The sequence below is a fragment of the Dasypus novemcinctus genome, chromosome 9 (genome assembly GCF_030445035.2).
Source record: "Dasypus novemcinctus isolate mDasNov1 chromosome 9, mDasNov1.1.hap2, whole genome shotgun sequence".
Lineage (NCBI taxonomy): Eukaryota > Metazoa > Chordata > Mammalia > Cingulata > Dasypodidae > Dasypus > Dasypus novemcinctus.
The window spans coordinates 80,789,635-80,809,436 of NC_080681.1; the positions used below are offsets into that span (position 1 = coordinate 80,789,635).

At 34.5% G+C, this 19,802-nt stretch overlaps 1 protein-coding gene across 11 annotated transcripts in view; it reads left to right on the top strand.

Moving 5' to 3' along the window:
* Positions 1 to 19,802, top strand: part of NRDC (nardilysin convertase) — a 163,559-nt gene that overhangs the window by 35,471 nt on the left and 108,286 nt on the right. For all 11 annotated transcript variants that reach the window (XM_071217442.1, XM_071217443.1, XM_071217448.1 and 8 more), the window contains one exon: positions 317 to 470. In XM_071217442.1, coding sequence (XP_071073543.1) covers positions 317 to 470 — 154 coding nt within the window. The remainder of the gene's footprint in view (positions 1 to 316; positions 471 to 19,802) is intronic.

Consider the following 19,802-nt stretch of genomic DNA (forward strand, 5'->3'; position numbering starts at 1 on the left):
TATGATTATGTTTAAATTTTAAATTTTTTAAGTAATAAATTATATTCGTCTTTCCTTATCTTCCTTTAAAATGAAGTGTTTGGTTTTTAAGTATAAAAGCAGTATCTGAGCATTAAAGAAATTGCAAAAGCAGGCACTTAATGAAGTATTATCCAATTATCCATGATCTTATCATGAATGCGTCATTATTTATGTGTTTGGTAATTTTCTTACAGTTTTTCTATGCATTTTGAATTGAATATTCCTTAATTCATCCTAAATAATAAAAATATCTTCTACATTTTGTGTTCTGTGACTTTGTGTTCTTTCCACTTAGTGGTATTCATGGGTAGTTTGAAATATCCAGATGAAAATGGATTTGATGCCTTCCTGAAGAAACATGGGGGTAGTGACAATGCCTCAACGGATTGTGAACGTACAGTCTTTCAGTTTGATGTCCAGAGAAAATACTTCAAGGAAGCCCTAGATAGGTAATTAACTTAAAGTGTATTTTTGATGATCTAATGTTACCTTATAAATGGAAATATTGGGCATGTTCTATGCTTTTTCTTTTCAGTGAGTACTCTAATCCTATAGAATTGTTACAGTATGTTAATTGGAGAAAAGAGCTAACTATTAAATATACCTTGGTTCTTGATCTATAATACTTACAATACTTAATCTTTGTATAAAAGATTAAAATGAAGCCTTTTGAGTTTTGTAGATAATGTATTCTCTGTTAACTCATTAAAATTACATTCTAATTTAGCAGAGAATATGGAAAAAGAAAAGCAAAAAGGGATTAAGATCACTCCCTATTTTATTATTTAGATATAACAATGGTTAATGTTTTTGGCTTTAGCCACCTGTATTTTTTAATGCATATGGGATCATATTGTCATACTCTTTTATAGTAACGTGTATTTTTAAAGGAGATAATAATTTTCTCATATCATTATATAATATTCTAAAACATGATTTTAAGTGTATTATGTACATTGTATAGAAGTACCATAATCTGTTCAACTAATTGTACATATTGGACATTTGGGTTGTTTCTGTTTTTTAGTACCATAATGCTGTGATGAAAAACCTAATCTTTGTGTACATCCTTAATTCTTTAGTTAAATTCTAAGAAGTGAAATTGTCAGATATATTTGTATGTTTATTTATAAGACTTTTTTTTAAAGCTTTTGATAATCATTGCACAATTGTTTTCCATAAAGTTTGTGTCAGTGCATTAATAGAGTCCTTTTTTTTTTTTTTAAAGATTTATTTATTTATTTAATTCCCCCCCTCCCCTGGTTGTCTGTTCTTGATGTCTATTTGCTGCGTCTTGTTTCTTTGCCCGCTTCTGTTGTCGTCAGCGGCACGGGAAGTGTGGGCGGCGCCATTCCTGGGCAGGCTGCTCTTTCTTTTCACGCTGGGTGGCTTTCCTCACAGGCGCACTCCTTGCGCGTGGGGCTCCCCCACGCGGGGGACACCCTTGCGTGGCACGGCACTCCTTGCGCGCATCAGCACTGCGCATGGCCAGCTCCACACGGGTCAAGGAGGTCCGGGGTTTGAACCGCAGACCTCCCATATGGTAGACGGACGCCCTAACCACTGGGCCAAAGTCCGTTTCCCAATAGAGTCTTGATATCATGAGGTTGCAAACCAAAGTCTACACTGGAAAAAAAGGCATCACTTTACATCAAATACTAGATAAATGTGAAAAACAAAATCTTGAGTTTACTATAATTTAAGCTGCTTGAGGGCAGGGACTTTTTCCTATTTTTTGTTGATACATTTCCAGCATTGAGAACTTGGTAAACAGATTTTTGTTCAGTAAATTAATGGAATTTCTTTATAGCAAAATTTACCATAAAATCAAAAGAAAAAATGGCCAAAAACTTTTCAAAACATGACAGAAGTCCAATTTTCTTAAATAATTTGTGCCTTCCTTTAAGATTAATTTGACCCTGAGAAATCTTTTGGGCAATTCCCAGTAAATTGAAAGCATATACCATTGCTTTTAATAGAATAAACTTTTGTGTTTTCCTGAACCCCCAATTTAATATCTTCTATGCTCAAATAATACCAAATCCTATAGTAATGATGTTGCTTTGATAAAATCATTTATAATGGAATACAACAGGGTAATTTTTCTTCATTTCTTAATCTATAATATGGCTGTTTACCTGTGTCCAATCGACTGTTTTATAGCTGTTATGGATTGTATATTTAAGGTTATGCTCACAAAGATACTTTTGATACTAAGCGCTTACATAATTAAACCTTTAATGCCAAAAATAACAGACAAGTAGAGGCAAAAGGAATCAATGAAAACAAACACAACTGCTGGCTGTAATTCTCTCTCCTTTAAACTTAGAAAATCAAGAATACTTCTAAGAGGAAAACTTAACCATACAACTATGAAGGTGACTACATGTTTGTCCTTGTTTCAAAGCTCTCAGCTCCCAAGATTCACAAAAATCAAACTGGTCTTTGTATATGTCAATTCTTAAGCAGTAGACAGTAGAATTCTTATAACCTTAAGGAATATATTTAGGATTATATCCAAATATAAAGAAGGAAAAAAAATAACGCTTCACTGGAAAATATAATAGGCAAAGGATAATAAATAGTCCATAGGGAAAAAGATACCATCTTATAATTTATGAGCTTATAAACATAAGATACTTAACTTAAAATATGGAAATATAGACAACAATGTGATACTGTTTTTTACCTCTCAGGTAAATATCATACAGTTTGATTAGTATTTAGTGTTTGCAAAGGTGTGAGGAAACAGATACTCTCATACTTTTGGTGAAAATGTAAATTGGTGCAAAGGTTTTTGAGAGTCATTGAGGTAGTATCTTTCAAAATTAAAATTTCTCAGACCTAGCAGTTCTTCTAGAAATCCATTCTCTGCGTGCATTTTAGTTTTTGCACAAAGAAGTATGTCTAGTATATTCATTGCAGCTAAAGATTAGAAATAATTTCAAAATGTCTGTAATTGAGGATAGCTTAAATAAGTTAAATCTATCCATATTATAGTATAATTGGTATGTATGAAAAAGAATGAGGAATGAATATGGACTAATCTTAAAGAAAAATCAAGGTGTTGAACTTTGTGTAAAGTTTGCTTTCATGGGATGGAGAAGGACATGGATCTATCTGTCTGTGTACATATACATGCTTTATATGCCCAAGATATATATGGAAGACAAGGAACTGTTAACACTATTATCTCTAAGCTAGGGGCTCTGAGTTTTGGGTAGCAGTTACATACGATATACACCCTTTTATTCCTATTGGATTTTTTTAAACGTGTGTATATATTTTCCATGAAATAAACTTTTTGAATTTTGATATAGTAGAAATAATAATTTTGATGTAGTAGAAACAAAAACAAACAAATTGAGAAAAAATACTTGCAACACATGACAGAGAACAGAGCTCTGACAATTCTGTGAGGAAAAGTTCTCTGGAGAAAAATTGCAAAGGACGTGAGCATTTCATAGAAAAGATATCTAAATGATGAATAACTTAGGAAAATATTCTGCACTCATAATTAAAATGAAAACAATGAGATGCCATTTTCACCTGTCTGATTGGCAAAGTTAAATAGTTTAACGATAATAGAAATGGTTCCTTTGTATAATGTAATGAAAGAATCTTCTTTGGAAGTCTAGAACATTTATTTATATTAATATCTGTCACATATGGGCTAGATCTTATTATTCTGCTGTAATAGCAATGCCTAAGTGCCCTCACCTGGTATTTTAATTCTAATTCCCCTTTAAGATGCAACTGAGACTTCCAGTTATCTTCTTGTTCCTCAAAGACTATTTATGGTATTTTTTCCTTTGTGCTTCCTTTACAGCCAGTGTATCTTTTCTTCCTATACTTCCCTGACTAGACAGAAAATACTTTAAGGTTAAAACCAATCTTCTGTGCTGTGAAGATACTTCATAAATGTTTGTTGAATAAATGAAGAAGCAGAAAGATTGACTAGGTTACCCATTCATTCCTATTTTTGAGGAATAATAAATATTCAATTTATTTTACTTCATTTTTTGTAGATCATTATGTTTATGTGATCCCTTTAAATTCATTATGAAATGAATTATAAAGTCTAGTGAAGAGCTTGCTTTGTTTCCTCTTAAAGAGGTTTTTCTAAATGTTTTTGATTTAAAGATGGCGTTAGCAAATCAGAATACTACTGTCACACATTTTTTGTACTTAAAACAAAAATAACTCACCAGAATTAGTAAGAATGAGAGAGAATAAGTATATCAAGTCATTAATTCATACCTTAAATGGGAGGTAGTGGTAGAGCATTAAGTATTGCAAATACTATAATAAATTCTGTAATATTTTATTTCTGCAGTTACTAAGGAATAGTCTGGATCATTTGTAAAGGAGTTTTATAGCATGGTTTAAATGACAGTATTTTCAAATAGGTCAGCAAAATCCAATTCTCTCATGTCACATTGTTTATAAGCATTTTGGATCATTTTGGTAAAAAGTTGAGGAAATGACCCAATTTTTATTCCTTTAAGTAAATGAGCATGGAAATTGCTTGTGCCCTGGTGGCATTTGCTAATTCCAATATATATGAACTCTGTTTTATTAGTATTTCAGAACAGGGAAAACAAATGTCAAAGCTCTAAGTGTTTTCAAGGTGGGAAATCTAATAGGAGAACCTTCCTGTAACAAGCTGGGATTCCAATAGGCTGCACCCTCAGGGTAAGGAAATAGATCTGCCTTCCTGAGGAATTATAGCCTTAGTTCAAAATGCCTGAATATTCTGGGTGATCTTGAGCCTTACTTGTAGTGTAACATGGTCCAGAACTGGTACTGTTCCCAGAGCCTGGTAGAATCCAACACAAATTCTCTCAAAAGGAAAATGCCTTCATCCTAGGCCTTACATTTTTCCTATAGTTTTTCAAGTAAAAAACCAGAATTAAGTCAAAGATAAACATATACCCAAGAAAATAAGACAGCATGAGTGAGAACAGATAACAGAAACAGATGCTTAGAAATCTAACAGTAAGGCACAAATTATAAAAACAACTGTATTCTCTACTTTTAAGAGAAATAAATGATAAAGCTTGAATATAGATGCAAGGAATAAGAACTGTAAAATGTGACCTTGAAGATTTGGGGAAAAAAATAAGAACTTCTGGATCTAAATGATAACTTAACGAAATAAGAAAGAACTTCTGGATCTAAAATGATAGTTAAAATTGACAACGCAATGGACAAGCTTAAGAAAAGTTTATATTAGCTTTAGAGAGAATTAGTGAACTGGAAGGTAGGCCAGAAGAAATTACCCCAAATACAGTATAAAGAGAGAGAGAGAAAAGGTAAGAGAGTTGGAGGATAAAGTGAGAATATCAACATATATTAATTGGAATCCTAAAAAGAGGGAAAAGAAAAATGGAGCAGAGACCATTTTTGAAGGGGTGATCGCTGGAACTTTTTCAGAACTTGATATGAGAGAGTGAGGAAGTCTTAACAGATTCCAAAAAGATAAAAGAAATCTTCATCTGTACTAGTCATAATGATACTACAGAAAACCAAAGATAGAAAAATCTTGAAAGCATCAGATAAAAGGGTAGAGTTCCTTTAAAGGAATATTAGTTTGACTGATAAATGACTACTCAGTAGCAGTGGAATATCTTCAATGTCTTGAGAGAAAATAACTACTAAGCACAAATTCTCTACCAAGCAAAAATGTCTACTAAGAGTGATGGTAAAATAGATCTTCAAACATAAAACTGAGAGCTTGCCCCCAGACAACTTACTCATTGGACTAAATTCTAAAGAATTTATTTTAGACAGAAGGAAAAGGACAGAATTAAAATATGCTACAACAGTAGAATAGCAATTAGGAGAGATGTTAAATGTTTCTAAGGTATTGATTAACATTACATGTTTGCTAAGTTAAACATACATGTAATATTTTGTAGGGTAATCTCTTAAAAAAAAAAAACAGAATTTGAGTGTAAAACCTCCAAACTGTTAGAGGGTAGACATTTGCAATGATTTTTTAAAAGTAAAAAATTCAAAGAAGAAAAAAAATGGGAGAGACAAAAACATTGCAAAAGCTGGACAATAATACAATATAGGATAGAGATAGATGTAGACTCACATATGTCAAAATTCTATTAAATATAAATGGACTGTTTTGATTCAAAGACAAGTATTGTCAGATTAGCTTTTTGAAAATCCAGTCAAACCCAGTTTTCAAGACTTAGGTATAAACATAAGGAAACAAAAGGTTGAAAGTAAAATAGTCATAAAGCAATATACCATGCAGATACCTATATGAAGGAGACCAATGCAGTTGTATTAATGTCCAACAAAATAGATTTCAAAGCAAAAAATACCATTTTTCGAAAGGCTCATTTCATATTGATGAAAGTTCACGGGGAAGGAATTATTTAAATTTGAACACGTCTGTGGTGGTTTGAAGCTATATGTTCTTAAATTTAATCCATTCCTGTATATATGTACCCATTGTAAGTAGAACCTTTTAATGAGGCTTTTCCAGTTAGCTTGTGACTCACCTCATTCAGGATGGATCTTAATCCTCTTACTGGAGTCCTTTATAACCAGGTGAATACAGAGGGGAAGATAGAGAGCCATGGAAGCAAGAAGCTGAAATCAAAACCAGGAAGAGAAGAGAGAGACCAGCAGATGTCACCATATGCCTTGCCATGTGGCAGAGGAGCCAAGAATCTCCAGCAGCCAGTCCTCTGGAAGAAAGCATTGCCCTTAATGATGCCTTGATATGAACATTTTCCTGGACATTAACCATAAGCAAATAAATTCCCATTGCTTAAGCTGAACCATTTCATAGTATTGCTTTGAGCAGCTTAGGAAGATAAAACATCTAACAACATAGCTGCAAACTAAATAAAACAAAACTGACCAATATAAGGAGAAATGAAAAAGTAATCAATCACAGTGGGAGATTTAACACTCTCAGTAGACAGAACAAACAAAATCAATAAGAACATAGAAGGTTTGGATGGTAAGATTCACAGTTTATCTCATGGGCATATGTAGAATATTTACCCAACAACTTCAGGGTTACATATTCTTTTCAAATATACTGGAAAAACTTTTAAAAAATCAACCATATTTTAAGCCATAAATTCAGTTTCAAATTTCAAAGCATTGAAATCAAATAATTTGTTTTCTTATCACAGTGTACAATTAAAATTAAAACTAAAGTAAGTAGCAAAAAGAGAACTTAATTTTCAACCTTATGTTTGAAAATTAAGGAATACATTTCTAAGCGTACCTGGGTAAAAGAAGAAAGCATAATGGAAATTAGAATGTATTTTAAACCTAATTATAAAAGTACTGTGAAAGTTGTGGAATTTAGCAGAGATCAAATGAATGTCACAGAGAAGAAAGGCTGAAAATAAGGAGCCAACATCAATCTCAAGAAGTCTGAATAAGAATAGCAATATATGCCCAAAATATATTTAGGCAGAAATATAATAAAAATTAGAAGAAAATAATAAAAATAAGAATAGAAATTAATGAAATAAAAAGCAAACTGACAGTGGCAATGGTGGAATAAGACCTCTTTGAAGCTTCTCGACCTTAAAAGCAATGAAAACACTGGCCAAAATGGTCAAAATCAACTTTTGCAGAACTCTGGAAACTAACTGAAGGCTTGCAACAACACAAGGAGCATTTTTTTTCAGGAAAAGAGACTGAATTTTGGGTAAGAACAGTGAACTGTAGTGTTTTAACTTGTCCTATTCCCTTTCGTTTCCCCCAAGCTCTGTGGTAGCCTTGAATCTCAAGAGTCCCCTCACCACAATGAAATCCAGCCTCCTAATAGTCACTGGAGTGGGGGTAGGATGGGTTTGGGGCTCCCTAAAATAGCATTTGTGGAGAATTGTCTTAATTTTACCCATCTGGCAGTTCCTTTAGAACCCCTGTTCTCAGGGCTTGAATTTATTTGACCAGACTTGGAGCTTACCCATTGCAAAAGTCTTCCTCCTTCAGGGCACTTAGCTAAAACATTTAGAGACAGTTGTTTATCTTTGTGGCTGCCTAAGGCAGTTGCCTTTGGGCAACCAATAGGTAATAAAAAGCTTAAAAGGAAAACTTGGAAATGAAATGTTCAAAGGAACTTGGAAAAGTTCTGACATATTCATGGGAATCTAGAAGGGCACATACATATGTAGAGCTATGCACATGCCCAGGGCTGTGAGGATGCTTAGGAAAGACCTGAGAAGAGTCTAAGCACTCACCTCTGGCTGATCTTGAGTCTCTGAACAGGTAGGATGTCATGGCAGAATTATAAGTTGCCTGAGGGTTGAAGATATGACCCCATATATGCACGTGCACACACACACACACACACACACAGGCCCCTTGGCAAAGGTTGGGAGAAAATTGATTCCAGGCACTTAAAAGAAATTTCTACCTAGCCAGTAAGTTAACTGAGCAGAGACTTCAGTGATCACACACAGCGAAGAATATATACTTTATTTCACTAAAGCCACTCAAAATCCAAACAATACCAACAACAAAAATAACAAATAGTATATGTTAACAAACCCTGAATATGGGGGAGAATATTAATTTCGAAGAAATGCCACAAATATTATTTTAAATGTTCAGTTTTCAATCAAAAAATGAGAAAAGTATTACCTATACACAGGGTAAAAAGCAGTCTTCCTGAAGAAGACAAGATATTGGACTTAGTTTACAAAGACTAGATCAGCCATTTCAAAGAACTAAAGGAAACCGTGCCCAAGGATTACAGAAAGGTAGGAGAACCAATGTAAATAAAGGGAGAGGCATTATAAAAAAGAACCAAATAGAAATTCTGGAATTGAAAAGTATTCTAATTGAAGTAAAAAATTCATTAGATGGGCACATCAGATTTAAACTGTCAAAAGGACAGAATCAGCAAACTTGAAGATGAGTCCACTTAGGTTATTCAGTCTGAGGAACAGAAAGAAAAAAAGAACGAACAAAAGTGAACAGTCTCAGAGACCTGTGGGTTACCACTAAGTGTTTTAAAATATGCATCATGGAATTCCTAGAAGGTGAGGAGAGAAGGAAAGATAGAAAGAATACTTAAAGAAATAATGGCTGAAACTTTCCCAAATTGCAGAAAAGTAATCTACAGATCCAGGAAGCTCAGTGGACTCCAAGGAAGATAAACTCAGAGAGATCCACACCTATACATATCATAATCAAACTACTGAAAGCCATAGATAAAAAGAAAATTCTGAAAACATTGAAAGAAGCAACTCAAAAAGGTAATTTCGATAAGAGTAACAGCTGATTTCTTATTAGCAGTCTTGGAGGCAAGAAGGCAGTGGGTTGATATGTATTCCAAGTGCTGAAAGAAAAATCCTGTCAAACAAGAATTCTATATGAAATAAATTATTCTTCAAAAAGAGAAATTAAGAAATTCAGAGATAAAAACTGTTTTACTAGCATTACCTGCTCTATAAGAAATACTGAAGAGAATAATTCTTCAGGCTGAAATGAAAGATAATAACTTAAATCCATATGAAATAAAGAACATGGCAAGGTAAATATAAAAGATAGTATAAATATCTTTTTTTTTGGTAACTTTTAAGTGTTCAATAAAATGGATTGACAGATATGGAGATTGATAGACTGATAAATGGAAAGATTGATATAATAATGTGGTGAATAAGGCAAAATGTTTTTTTGGCAGATCTGGATATCTAGGGGCATAGAAGAATGTTGGAATTCTCTGTATGTGGTTTGTATTATTTTGTAACAGCCTGTAAATCTGAAAGTATTTGAAACTAAAAAGTTTTAAGTTAAAATAAAGGAAGATATAACACATATAAACATTTATACACACCCAACAAAAGAGCACCAAGATATCAGTAACTGACAGAATTGAAGGGAGAAGTACACAATTCAAAAATAATAGTTGGAGACTTGAAGATCCCACTTTTAATAATGAAGAACAACTAGACAGAAGATCAACAAAAAAATAGAAGGCATGAATCATTATAAAACAACTTGATCTAAGAGATATCAATAGAAAAGTCCACCCCCAAATAGTGGAATACACATTCTCTCAAGTACAGGGATCATTCTCTAGGATACACATATATTAGGCCATAAAACAAGTAGCAGTATATTTGAGAAGATTGAAATACTACAAACTGTCTTTTCTGGACATAATGGAATGAGATTAGAAAATTTCAATAAGAAAAAGAAGTTTGGGAAATTCACAAATATCATGGAATTTTTTTTCTTTTTAAGATTTATTTATTTCTTCCCTGTCTCTCCATTGTCTGCTCTCCGTGTCTCCATTCACTATGTATTCTTCTGTGTCTGCTTGTATTCTCATTGGGCAGCTCTGGGAACCGATCCTGGGACATTGTGGAGTGGGAGAGAGGTGATCTTTCTCTTGCACCACCTCACCTCCCTGGTCTGCTGCATCTCTTATTGTCTCTCTTCTGTGTCTCTTTTTGTTGTGTCATCTTGGTACGTCAGCTCTCTGCATGAGCCAGCTCTCCTGCATGGGGCAGCACTCCTGCACAGGACGGCACTCAGTGTGGGCAATACTCCGTGTGGGCCAGGTTGCCCCATGTGCCAGCTCGCCTTCACCAGGAGGCCCTGGGTATTGAACCCAGGACCTCCTATATGGTAGATGGGAGCCCAATTGCTTGAGCCACATCTGCTTCCCCATAACATGGAAATTAAACAACACACTACTAAATCATCAGTGTGTCAAAGAAGAAATCACAAGGGAAATTATAAAATACTTGGAGATAGTTTAAAAACAACATACCAAAATTTAAGGGATATGTTGAAAGCAGTGCTCAGTCTATTTTGTAGTTGTAAATGCCTGTATTAAAGAAGAATTTATCAAGTAAATAACCTAACCTTTGATCTCAAGAAACTAAACTCAAAGCTAGCATAAGGAAAGAAATAATATTTAGAGTGGAAATAAATGAAATAGAGAATAGATAGTACAGAAAATCAATGGAACCAAAAGTTAGTTGTTTGAAAAGATAAAGAAAATAGATTAACTTTCTTCTAGACTGACCAAGAAAAAAAGACTCAAATTATTAAAATCAGCAATGAAAGGGTACATTACTAGTGACTTCATAAAAATAAAAGGATTATAAGGGATATCACAAATAAAGCCCAGACCCAGATGGCTTCAGAGGTATACATATATTTTTTGAGATACTGGGGCCAGAGATTGAACCCAGGACCTCATATGTGGGAAGCTGGCATTTAACCGCTGAGTCACATCAGCTCCCCTGACTTGGTTTTTTTGTTTGCTTGTTTTTCTTTAGGAGGCACCAGGAACCAAACCTGGGACCTCCCATGTGGGAAGCAGGCACCCAACAACTTGAGCCACGTCTGCTCCCCTATATATATATTTAAATTAACAATTCTTAACAAACTCTTACAGAAAAATAGAAGAGGAGGGCACAGTTGTCAACTCTCATGAGGTCATTATATTACCCTGATAACCAAAATCACAAGGCATCACAAGAAAGGAAAACTGTAGATCAATATGCCTTTGAATATTGATGTAAAAATCCTCAACAAAATAGTAGTGCATTGAATCCAGCAACATATAAAAAGGTATATTTATATACCATGATCAAGTGGGATTTATCTTAGGAATGCAAAGTTGGGTCAACATAAGAAAATGAAGAGAAAAGGACAAAAACCGTGATCATCTAAATATTTGATTAAAAATAATGATAAAATTCAACACATTATCATAAAAATGCTTAATAAGAATAGAAGGGAACTTCCTCAGCCTATTAATAGTGCAACACTGAAGGTTTTTCCTAGATCAGAAGCAAGACTAGTATGTCAGCTCAAATATTTCCTTTAAGATCAGGAACAAGAAGAGAATGCCTTGTCGCCACTTTTATTCGACATTTTGCAAGAGGTTTTAGCTGAAGCCATTAGAAAAGAAAATCAAACAAAAACCATCCAAACTGGAAAGGAAGAAGTAAAACTATCTGTTCGCAGATGGCATAATCTTCTATGTAGATAATCCTAAAGAATCTTCAAAATAACTATTTGGGGTAATGTAGATTCAGCAAGGTTGCAGGATACAAGATCAGTGTAAAAAAATCATTTGTATGTCTCTACAGTGGCAATGAACAATCTGAAAATGAAATAAAATAATTACACTTAAAATAGCAAATAATAAGGACAAATTTAGCAAAAGAAGTGCAAGACTTGTATTCAGACTGTATTTCTGTCAACACAGTGTTGACAGAAATTAAATAAGATCTTAAATGCAAAGACATTCCACACTCATCAGAGGACCTAGTATTCTTAAGAGGTTGATACTCCCCAAATTGACCTACATGTTTAATGCAATCTATGGCAATTGCCTTTTTAATGTTTTTTTTAAATTGTTACTTTTGTATTTTTAAAAACACTCCTCTTTCCCCCTCTCTATAGACCCCCATTCCCCAGTAACCTCTAATCTGCTTTATATTGTTGCATATTTGCCGTTCATCTCTTAAAAGCAATATACCATTTTTGTCTTTATGTGTCCTATTTCACTGAGCATGTTTTCAAGATTGTCCCTTATTGCAACATGTGTCATAACTCCATTTTTTCTTATGGCCAAATAAGTTTCTGTTGTGTATATGTAAACATATTGTTTATCCATTCATTTGGTGATGGCCACTTGGATAATTTACAGCTTTTGGAGTTCGTGAATAATGCTGCTAGAAACTTTGGTGTACCGGTATCTGTTGGTGACCCTGTTTTACTCTCTTTGGGTGTATACTTAGAAGTGGGATTGCAGGAGCAACTGTTAATTCTATATTTAACTTTTTCAGGAACTGCCGTATTGCTTTCCACAGTGGCTGTACCATTTTACATTCCTATCAAGGCACTAGAGTTCCAATTTCTCTTTATCCTCTCCAACATTAAAAAAAAAAAAAATAATAGCCAGATTAACGGGTGTGAAGTGATAGCTAATTATGGTTTTAATTTGCATTTTTTCTAAAAGATAATGATGTTGAGCATCTTTTTATGCATTTGTTGGCCATTTTTATATCTTTGGGGAAATGTCTATTCAATTCCTTTGCCCATTTTTAATTAGGTTGTTTTGTCTTTTTGTTGTTGCATTTTAAGAGTTCTTTATGGGAGTGGATGTGGCTCAAGCAGTTGGGCACCTGCCTCCCACATGGGTTCGGTACCTGGTGCCTCCTAAAGAAAACAGACAATGAGCAAAAACAACGAGCAGACAATGAGCAAAGATAAATGAGCAAACAACAAGCATAACAGACAAGGGAGTCAACACAGGAGCAAAAAAATATTTTTTTTAAAGTTCTTTATTCTAGATATTGAAAACTTATCTGATAAACAGTTTGCACCTATTTTCTCACATTCTAAACATCTCATTTTCTTTATAGTTTCCTTCATTGCACAAAAGTTTGTAATTTTGATGAAATCACATTTATTATTTCTTTTGTTGCTCATGCTTTTAGTGTCATATCTAAGAATCCGTTGCCAAAATCCAGATCATAAAGATTTGCCCCTAGGTTATCTTCTAAGAGTTTTATAATTTTAGCTTTTATATTTAGGTCCTTCACCTATTTTGAGTTTATTTTTATATATTATGTGAGGTAGGGGTCTAAGTTCATTTTTCTGCATGTGGATATCTAGTTTTCCCAACATCATTTGTTGAAGAGACTATTTTTTCCTCATTGCACATACTTAGCATCCTTATCAGAAATGAATTGACCAGAAATGTGTGGTCTATTTCTGAACTTTCAGTTCTGTTCCACTAATTCTGTTTGTCTCTCATTGTGACAGTACTGCACTGTTTTGGTTACTGTTGCTTTGTGATATTGAATTCTGGAAGTGTGAATCCTTGAACCTTGGACTTCTTTTTCAAGATATTTTTGGCTTTTTGGGGACACTTGTCATTCCATATAAATTTGAGTGTTCAATTTTTCATTCCTGCAATAAGGCTGCTTGAATTTTAATAGGGATTGCATTGAATTTGTATATTGCTTTGGGTAATATTGACATCTTAACAATGTTAATCCCTCTAGTTTGTGAATGTGGATGTTTTACCATTTATTTAGGTCTTTAATTTCTTTCAGCAGTGTTTTATAGTTTTCAGTATATAGTATGCAAGTCTTTTGTAGCTTTAATTTATTCCTAGAAATTTTATTGTTTTAGATGCTATTGAAAATGGAATTGTTTTCTTAATTTCCTCCTTAAATTGTTCATTGCTAGCATATAGAAACAATTGTTTCTGTTTGTATTGGGAGGGTCTGGAAATGTCTTTATTTGCATTCATTCTTTTTTTTTCTTGATTAGAGAAGTTGTAGGTTTATAGAACAATTGTGCATAAAATACAGGATTCCCATATACCACCCTATTATTAACAGCTTGCATTGGAGTGAAACATAGGTAACAATTAATGATAGCACATTTTAATAATTGTAGTCTTAACTATAGTGGAACACAGTTGTTTCCCTGCCACTTTACTGAATTCTTTTGTTTGTTTTAATAATTTTCTTGTAGATTCCTTTGGGTTTTCTATATATAAAATCAGGTAGCCTGCAAATAGAGATAATTTTACTTCTTCCATTCCAGTTTGATGCCTTTTATTTCTTTTTCTTGCTTAATGGCTCTGGCAGTAATTTCTAGTACGGTATTAAATAGCAGACATTCTTCTTTGTTCCTGATCTTAGGGCGAGAGTCTTTTACTACTGAGTATAATGTTAGCTGTGGGTTTTCATAAATGGCTTTTATCATGTTGAGAAAGTTGCCTATTTTTGAGTGTTTTTGTCAAGAAAGGGTGTTGGATTTTGTCAAATGGCTTTTCAGCATCTATTGAGATAATCATGAGGTTTTTTTTTCTTTTTTTGTATTTATGTAATATATTAAATTAATTGATTTTTGTATATAGAATCACCTTGCATTCCTGGGATTAATCCCCTTTGGTCATGATATATAGTCGTTCTAATATGCTGTTGAATATTTCCTAGTATTTTGTTAAGGATTTTTATATCTATATTCATTCAGAAAATTGTTCTATAATATTCTTTTCTTTTGATGTCTTTACCAAGATTTGATACCAGAATAAGCTGGCCTCATAGAATGAGTTAGGAATTGTTCTCTTCTCTTGAATTCTTTGGAAAAGTTTGGGAAGGATTGGATTTAATTATTCTTTAAGTGTTTGGTAGAATTCTCTAGTGAGGTTGTCTGGTCCTGAACTTTTCTACAGTAGAATATTTTTTATTAATGAATCAATCTCTGTACTTGTATAAGTTTGTTGATGTTTTCTATTTCTCCTTGAGTCAGTTTGGGTAATTGATTATATTTCTAGGAATTTTTCCATTTCTCCTAAATTATCTAGTTTGTTGGAGTAAAATTGTGCATAGTATTCATAACATCGTTCTTATTTTTGTAAGATCAGTAGTGATGTCACCATTTTCCTATCTGATTTTAGTTATTTGCATCTTTTCTCTTTATTTGTTATTCTAGCTAAAGGTTTGTCAATTTTTTTCCCCCAAGAAATATTTTGCTTTATTTTCTCAGCTACATTTCTATTCTCTTATTTCATTTATCTCCACTCTAATCTTAATTATTTCTCTCCTTATATCATCTTTGGGTTTACTTTGTTCTTCTTTTTCTAGATCCTCAAGATGTAAAGTTAGGTTATTGATTTGATTTCTTTTTTCTTTTTTAATATGGGTGTTTATAGCTATGAATTTCCTTCATAGCACTTCCTTTGCCACATCTCATAAGTTTTGATATGTTTTGGCTTTGTTATCATTTTTCTCTAAGTATTTTTTTTTTTTTAAGATTATTTATTTCTCTCCCCTTACCCCCCCCCACCCTGGTTGTCTGTTCTCTATATCTATTTGCGGCGTCTTCTTTGTCTGCTTCTGTTGTTGTCAGCAGCACAGGAATCTGTGTTCTTTTTGTTGTGTCATCTTGTTGTGTCAGCTCTCTGTGTGTGCAGCACCATTCCTGGGCAGGCTGCACTTTCTTTTTGTGCTGGGCGGCTCTCCTTACGGGGCGCACTCCTTGCGGGTGGGACTCCCCTACACAGGGGACACCCCTGTGCGCATCAGCACTGCACATGGGCCAGGTCCACATGGGTCAAGGAGGCCTGGGGTTTGAACCGCGGACCTCTCATGTGGTAGATGGACGCCCTAACCACTGGGCCAAGTCTGCCGCCATCTAAGTATTTTTTAATTTCCTTGTAATTTCTTCTTTAATGCTTTGGTTGTTTAAGAGTGTGCTGTTTAATTTCCACATAATTGTTAATTTTACATTTTTTCCCCTCTTATTGATTTCTAACTTTACCCCATTTTGCTCTGTGAGGTTTTATATATATCATTTTAAAATAACTTTTACTTTTATTTCTAAAGGAGCTTTAGATTGCATACATGTTATGCTGGAAATATAGGGAATTCCCGTATACCCCACCCTCTCCCCTTCCCACGCTTTCCACAGTTAACAACATCTTTCATTAGTGTGGTACATTTGTTACAATTGATGAATACATATTGAAGCATTGCTGCTAACCCTGGTCTATAGTTTAGATTATGTTTTACACTTTGCACCACACAATTTTAAAGGTTTTGACAAAATGTATCGTGGCTGTTATCCATCTTTGTAATATGAGAGGATATATTTTATGATTTCAATATGTTAAAATATATTGTGACTTCCCTTGTTCCCTAACACATGATATGTCCTAGAGAATGATTCATGTGTACTTGAAAAGAATGTGTATTCTGCCATTGTTGAGTGAAATGGTCTATGTATATATCAGTTAGATCTAATTGGTTTATAGTGGTTGTTCAGGCCTCTGTTTCCTTATTGATCTTCTGTTTCAATACTAGGCAGTATTGAAACCTCTAATTAATCATGTATAACTGTTTTTTCCTTCAACACTGTCAATGTTTGCGTCATAAATTTTGACATTCTGCTCTTAGGTGCATGTATATTTATAATTGTTAAATCTTTTAGTTGAATTGAACTTTATCAATATATAATGTCTTTCTTTGAATCTTGTAAGAGTTTTTGACCTGGCCTGTTTTGTCTGATATTAATGTATCCTACCCTGCTCTCATTTGATTACTATTTGCATGAAATAATTTTTCCATTCTTTTACTTTTGACCTATTTTTATCTACAGATCTAAGAAGAGTCTCTTGTAAGTGTTTCTTTATCCATTTTGCCAGTCTCTGCCTTTTGATTGGAGAGTTTAATCCATTTACATTTAAGGAAATTACTGTTAAGGCAATATTTATATCTGCCATTAAGCTAATTGTTTTTTGTAAGTCTCATACCTTTTTTGTCCCTCCTTTTTCTCCATTACTGCCTTCCTTTTTGTGCTTTTATAATGAGCCATTTGGAATAATTTATCTTTTTCTGTAGATATTTTTAATATTTTCTTTATGGTTATCAAGAGGATTACATTTAGCTACTAAAAATTTATTACAATTTATTTTGTGTTGATCCCATATTGACTTCAGTAGCCAACACATATGCAGTACCTTTTTTCCTTCATTCCTCCCTTTATGTTGTTCTTGTCACAAATTACATCTTTATTCACTGTGGAACCAAAAATAAAGATTTAATGCTGTTTTTTATGCATTTGAATTTTAATCCTTACAATAAGTAAAAGAGCATTACAAATTAAAAAATATAATCATACTGGCTTTTATATTTACGCATGATTTTACTTGTGCTAAGATGTTTATTTTTCCATCCAGCATTGAGATGCTATCTTGTGTCCTTTCAACATGTAGGACTTCTTTTAGCATTTCTGGTAAAGCAGGTCTAGTGGTAAAACTCCCTCAGTTTTTGTCTGGAAATGTCTTAATTTCCCTTACTTTTGAAAGACAATTCTATCAGGTATACTGTTCTTGGGTAATTTTTTTTTTTTTTGTCTGTATTTTTTTAATATTACATTAAAAAAAATATGAGGTCCCCATATATCCCCCATCCCCCTCACCCGACTCCTCCTCCATAGCAACAACCTCCTCCATCATCATGAGACAATCATTGCATTTGGTGAATACATCTCTGAGCACCGCTGTACCTCATGGTAAATGGTCCACATCATAGCCCACACTCTCCCACAGTCCACCTAGTGGGCCATGGGAGGACATACAATTTCCGGTAACTGTCCCTGCAGCACCACCCAGGACAACTCCAAGTCCCCAAAACGCCCCCACATCTCATCATTTCCTCCCACTCCCTACCCCCCAGCAGCCACCATGGCCACTTTCTCAACACCAATGCCACATTTTCTTTGATTACTAATCACAATAGTTCATGACTAGAATATCAGTAAGTCCACTCTAATCCATACTCTATTCCTCCATCCTGTGGACCTTGGAATGGTTGTGTCCACTCCATATCTATATCAAGAGGGGGCTTAGATTCTACATGGATGCTGGATGCAGTTCTTCTGCATTCAGTTGTAGGTGCTCTTGGCTCCCTGGTGTGGTGGTTGATCTTCACCTCCATGTTAGCCAGTGGGGTAAGTCCAATAAACCAGAGTGTAGGAGCTCAAGTCTGTTGAGGCTCAGGGCCTGGCCATCACATGGTCAGTCCAGAGATTCAGATGCTCTGGGTATACATTAAACCCCAGCACCAACTACAGTTCCAGTAAAAGTAACAGGAGAGGCTTGTGAACAAAGATTACATCTGAGACCAGCTCCATCACACAGAAACACAAACTCCAAAGTAGGGTCAACTGACATGGCACTGAACTCCACCTGCCATGACCATAGAACCTGTGGGTCTCTGTAGCCCTCAGAAGAACCAATACCTGGGGTTGTATCTACTTTATCTGTCTCTGGGACTCTGCTGAGGTGTGCATAAGGGCAACCCCTCTGATAACCTCCCGGCTCTTTTTGGAGACTCAGAGCCATATAAACTCATTTGTCCTTTCCATTTCCCCCTTGATTCAGGTCAAAAAGCATTTTTAACTCCTGGTATTATATGTAGACTGAGATATTCTGCTGGTCCGAGTTGACCCTTTTATTCAAGGTCATTTTCTAGTTACATCATCAGCTGGTACTTGGTAGTAATCCCTTGGCGCCAAGGAGGCTCATCCCAGGAGTCACGTCCCACGCTGGGGGGAAGGCAGCGCATTTACATGCTGAGTTTGGCTTCAAGACTGGCCACATTTGAGCAACACGGAAGCTCTCAGAAGGTAACTCTTAGGCACCCTGCAACTCTAGGCCTTGTTCTTATTTCAGGTGCACAGGCTCACAAGCATAGTCATTAGTATCAAGGGCTCATTGTTGGACCTTCATTCTTTTTTGGTCTTTGCCGTTGCACTTGGGGGATTGTTGCTGTTCCTTTAGGGACTGTGATAGAGCTCCCCTGGCTAGGAACTCAGCACTCCCTCAGTTGTTGTTTTTAATTGTATCCACTATGAAAATATCCAAACATTTTTATGTACCCTGGATATATGCCCTGGAGAACTCCCTGGCAACCATGTGTCCTCTGTCAATAACATCCCATACCAGTATTCCTCCCCTGCCATTTTTGAACCTCTCTGTGATCCAAAACGTCTTCAAAAGTGAAGCCCAATATATTGCCAGGTTCCATTAATAGTAAAATGGAATATAGGGATGAGTTTAAAGGTTAGATATAGAATACATATTAATTTGGAAAAGCTAAGGTAAAATTAAATTGGGGTATCAAAAAATTTAAAAATGCAAAAGCTTTGTTTTTAATGTTTTGCCTTCCATCACTGCAATAAGTGTTGCTCTGAATACAGATCGGCAAGGGAACTACTTACGTCTTTTCCTCAGTGTC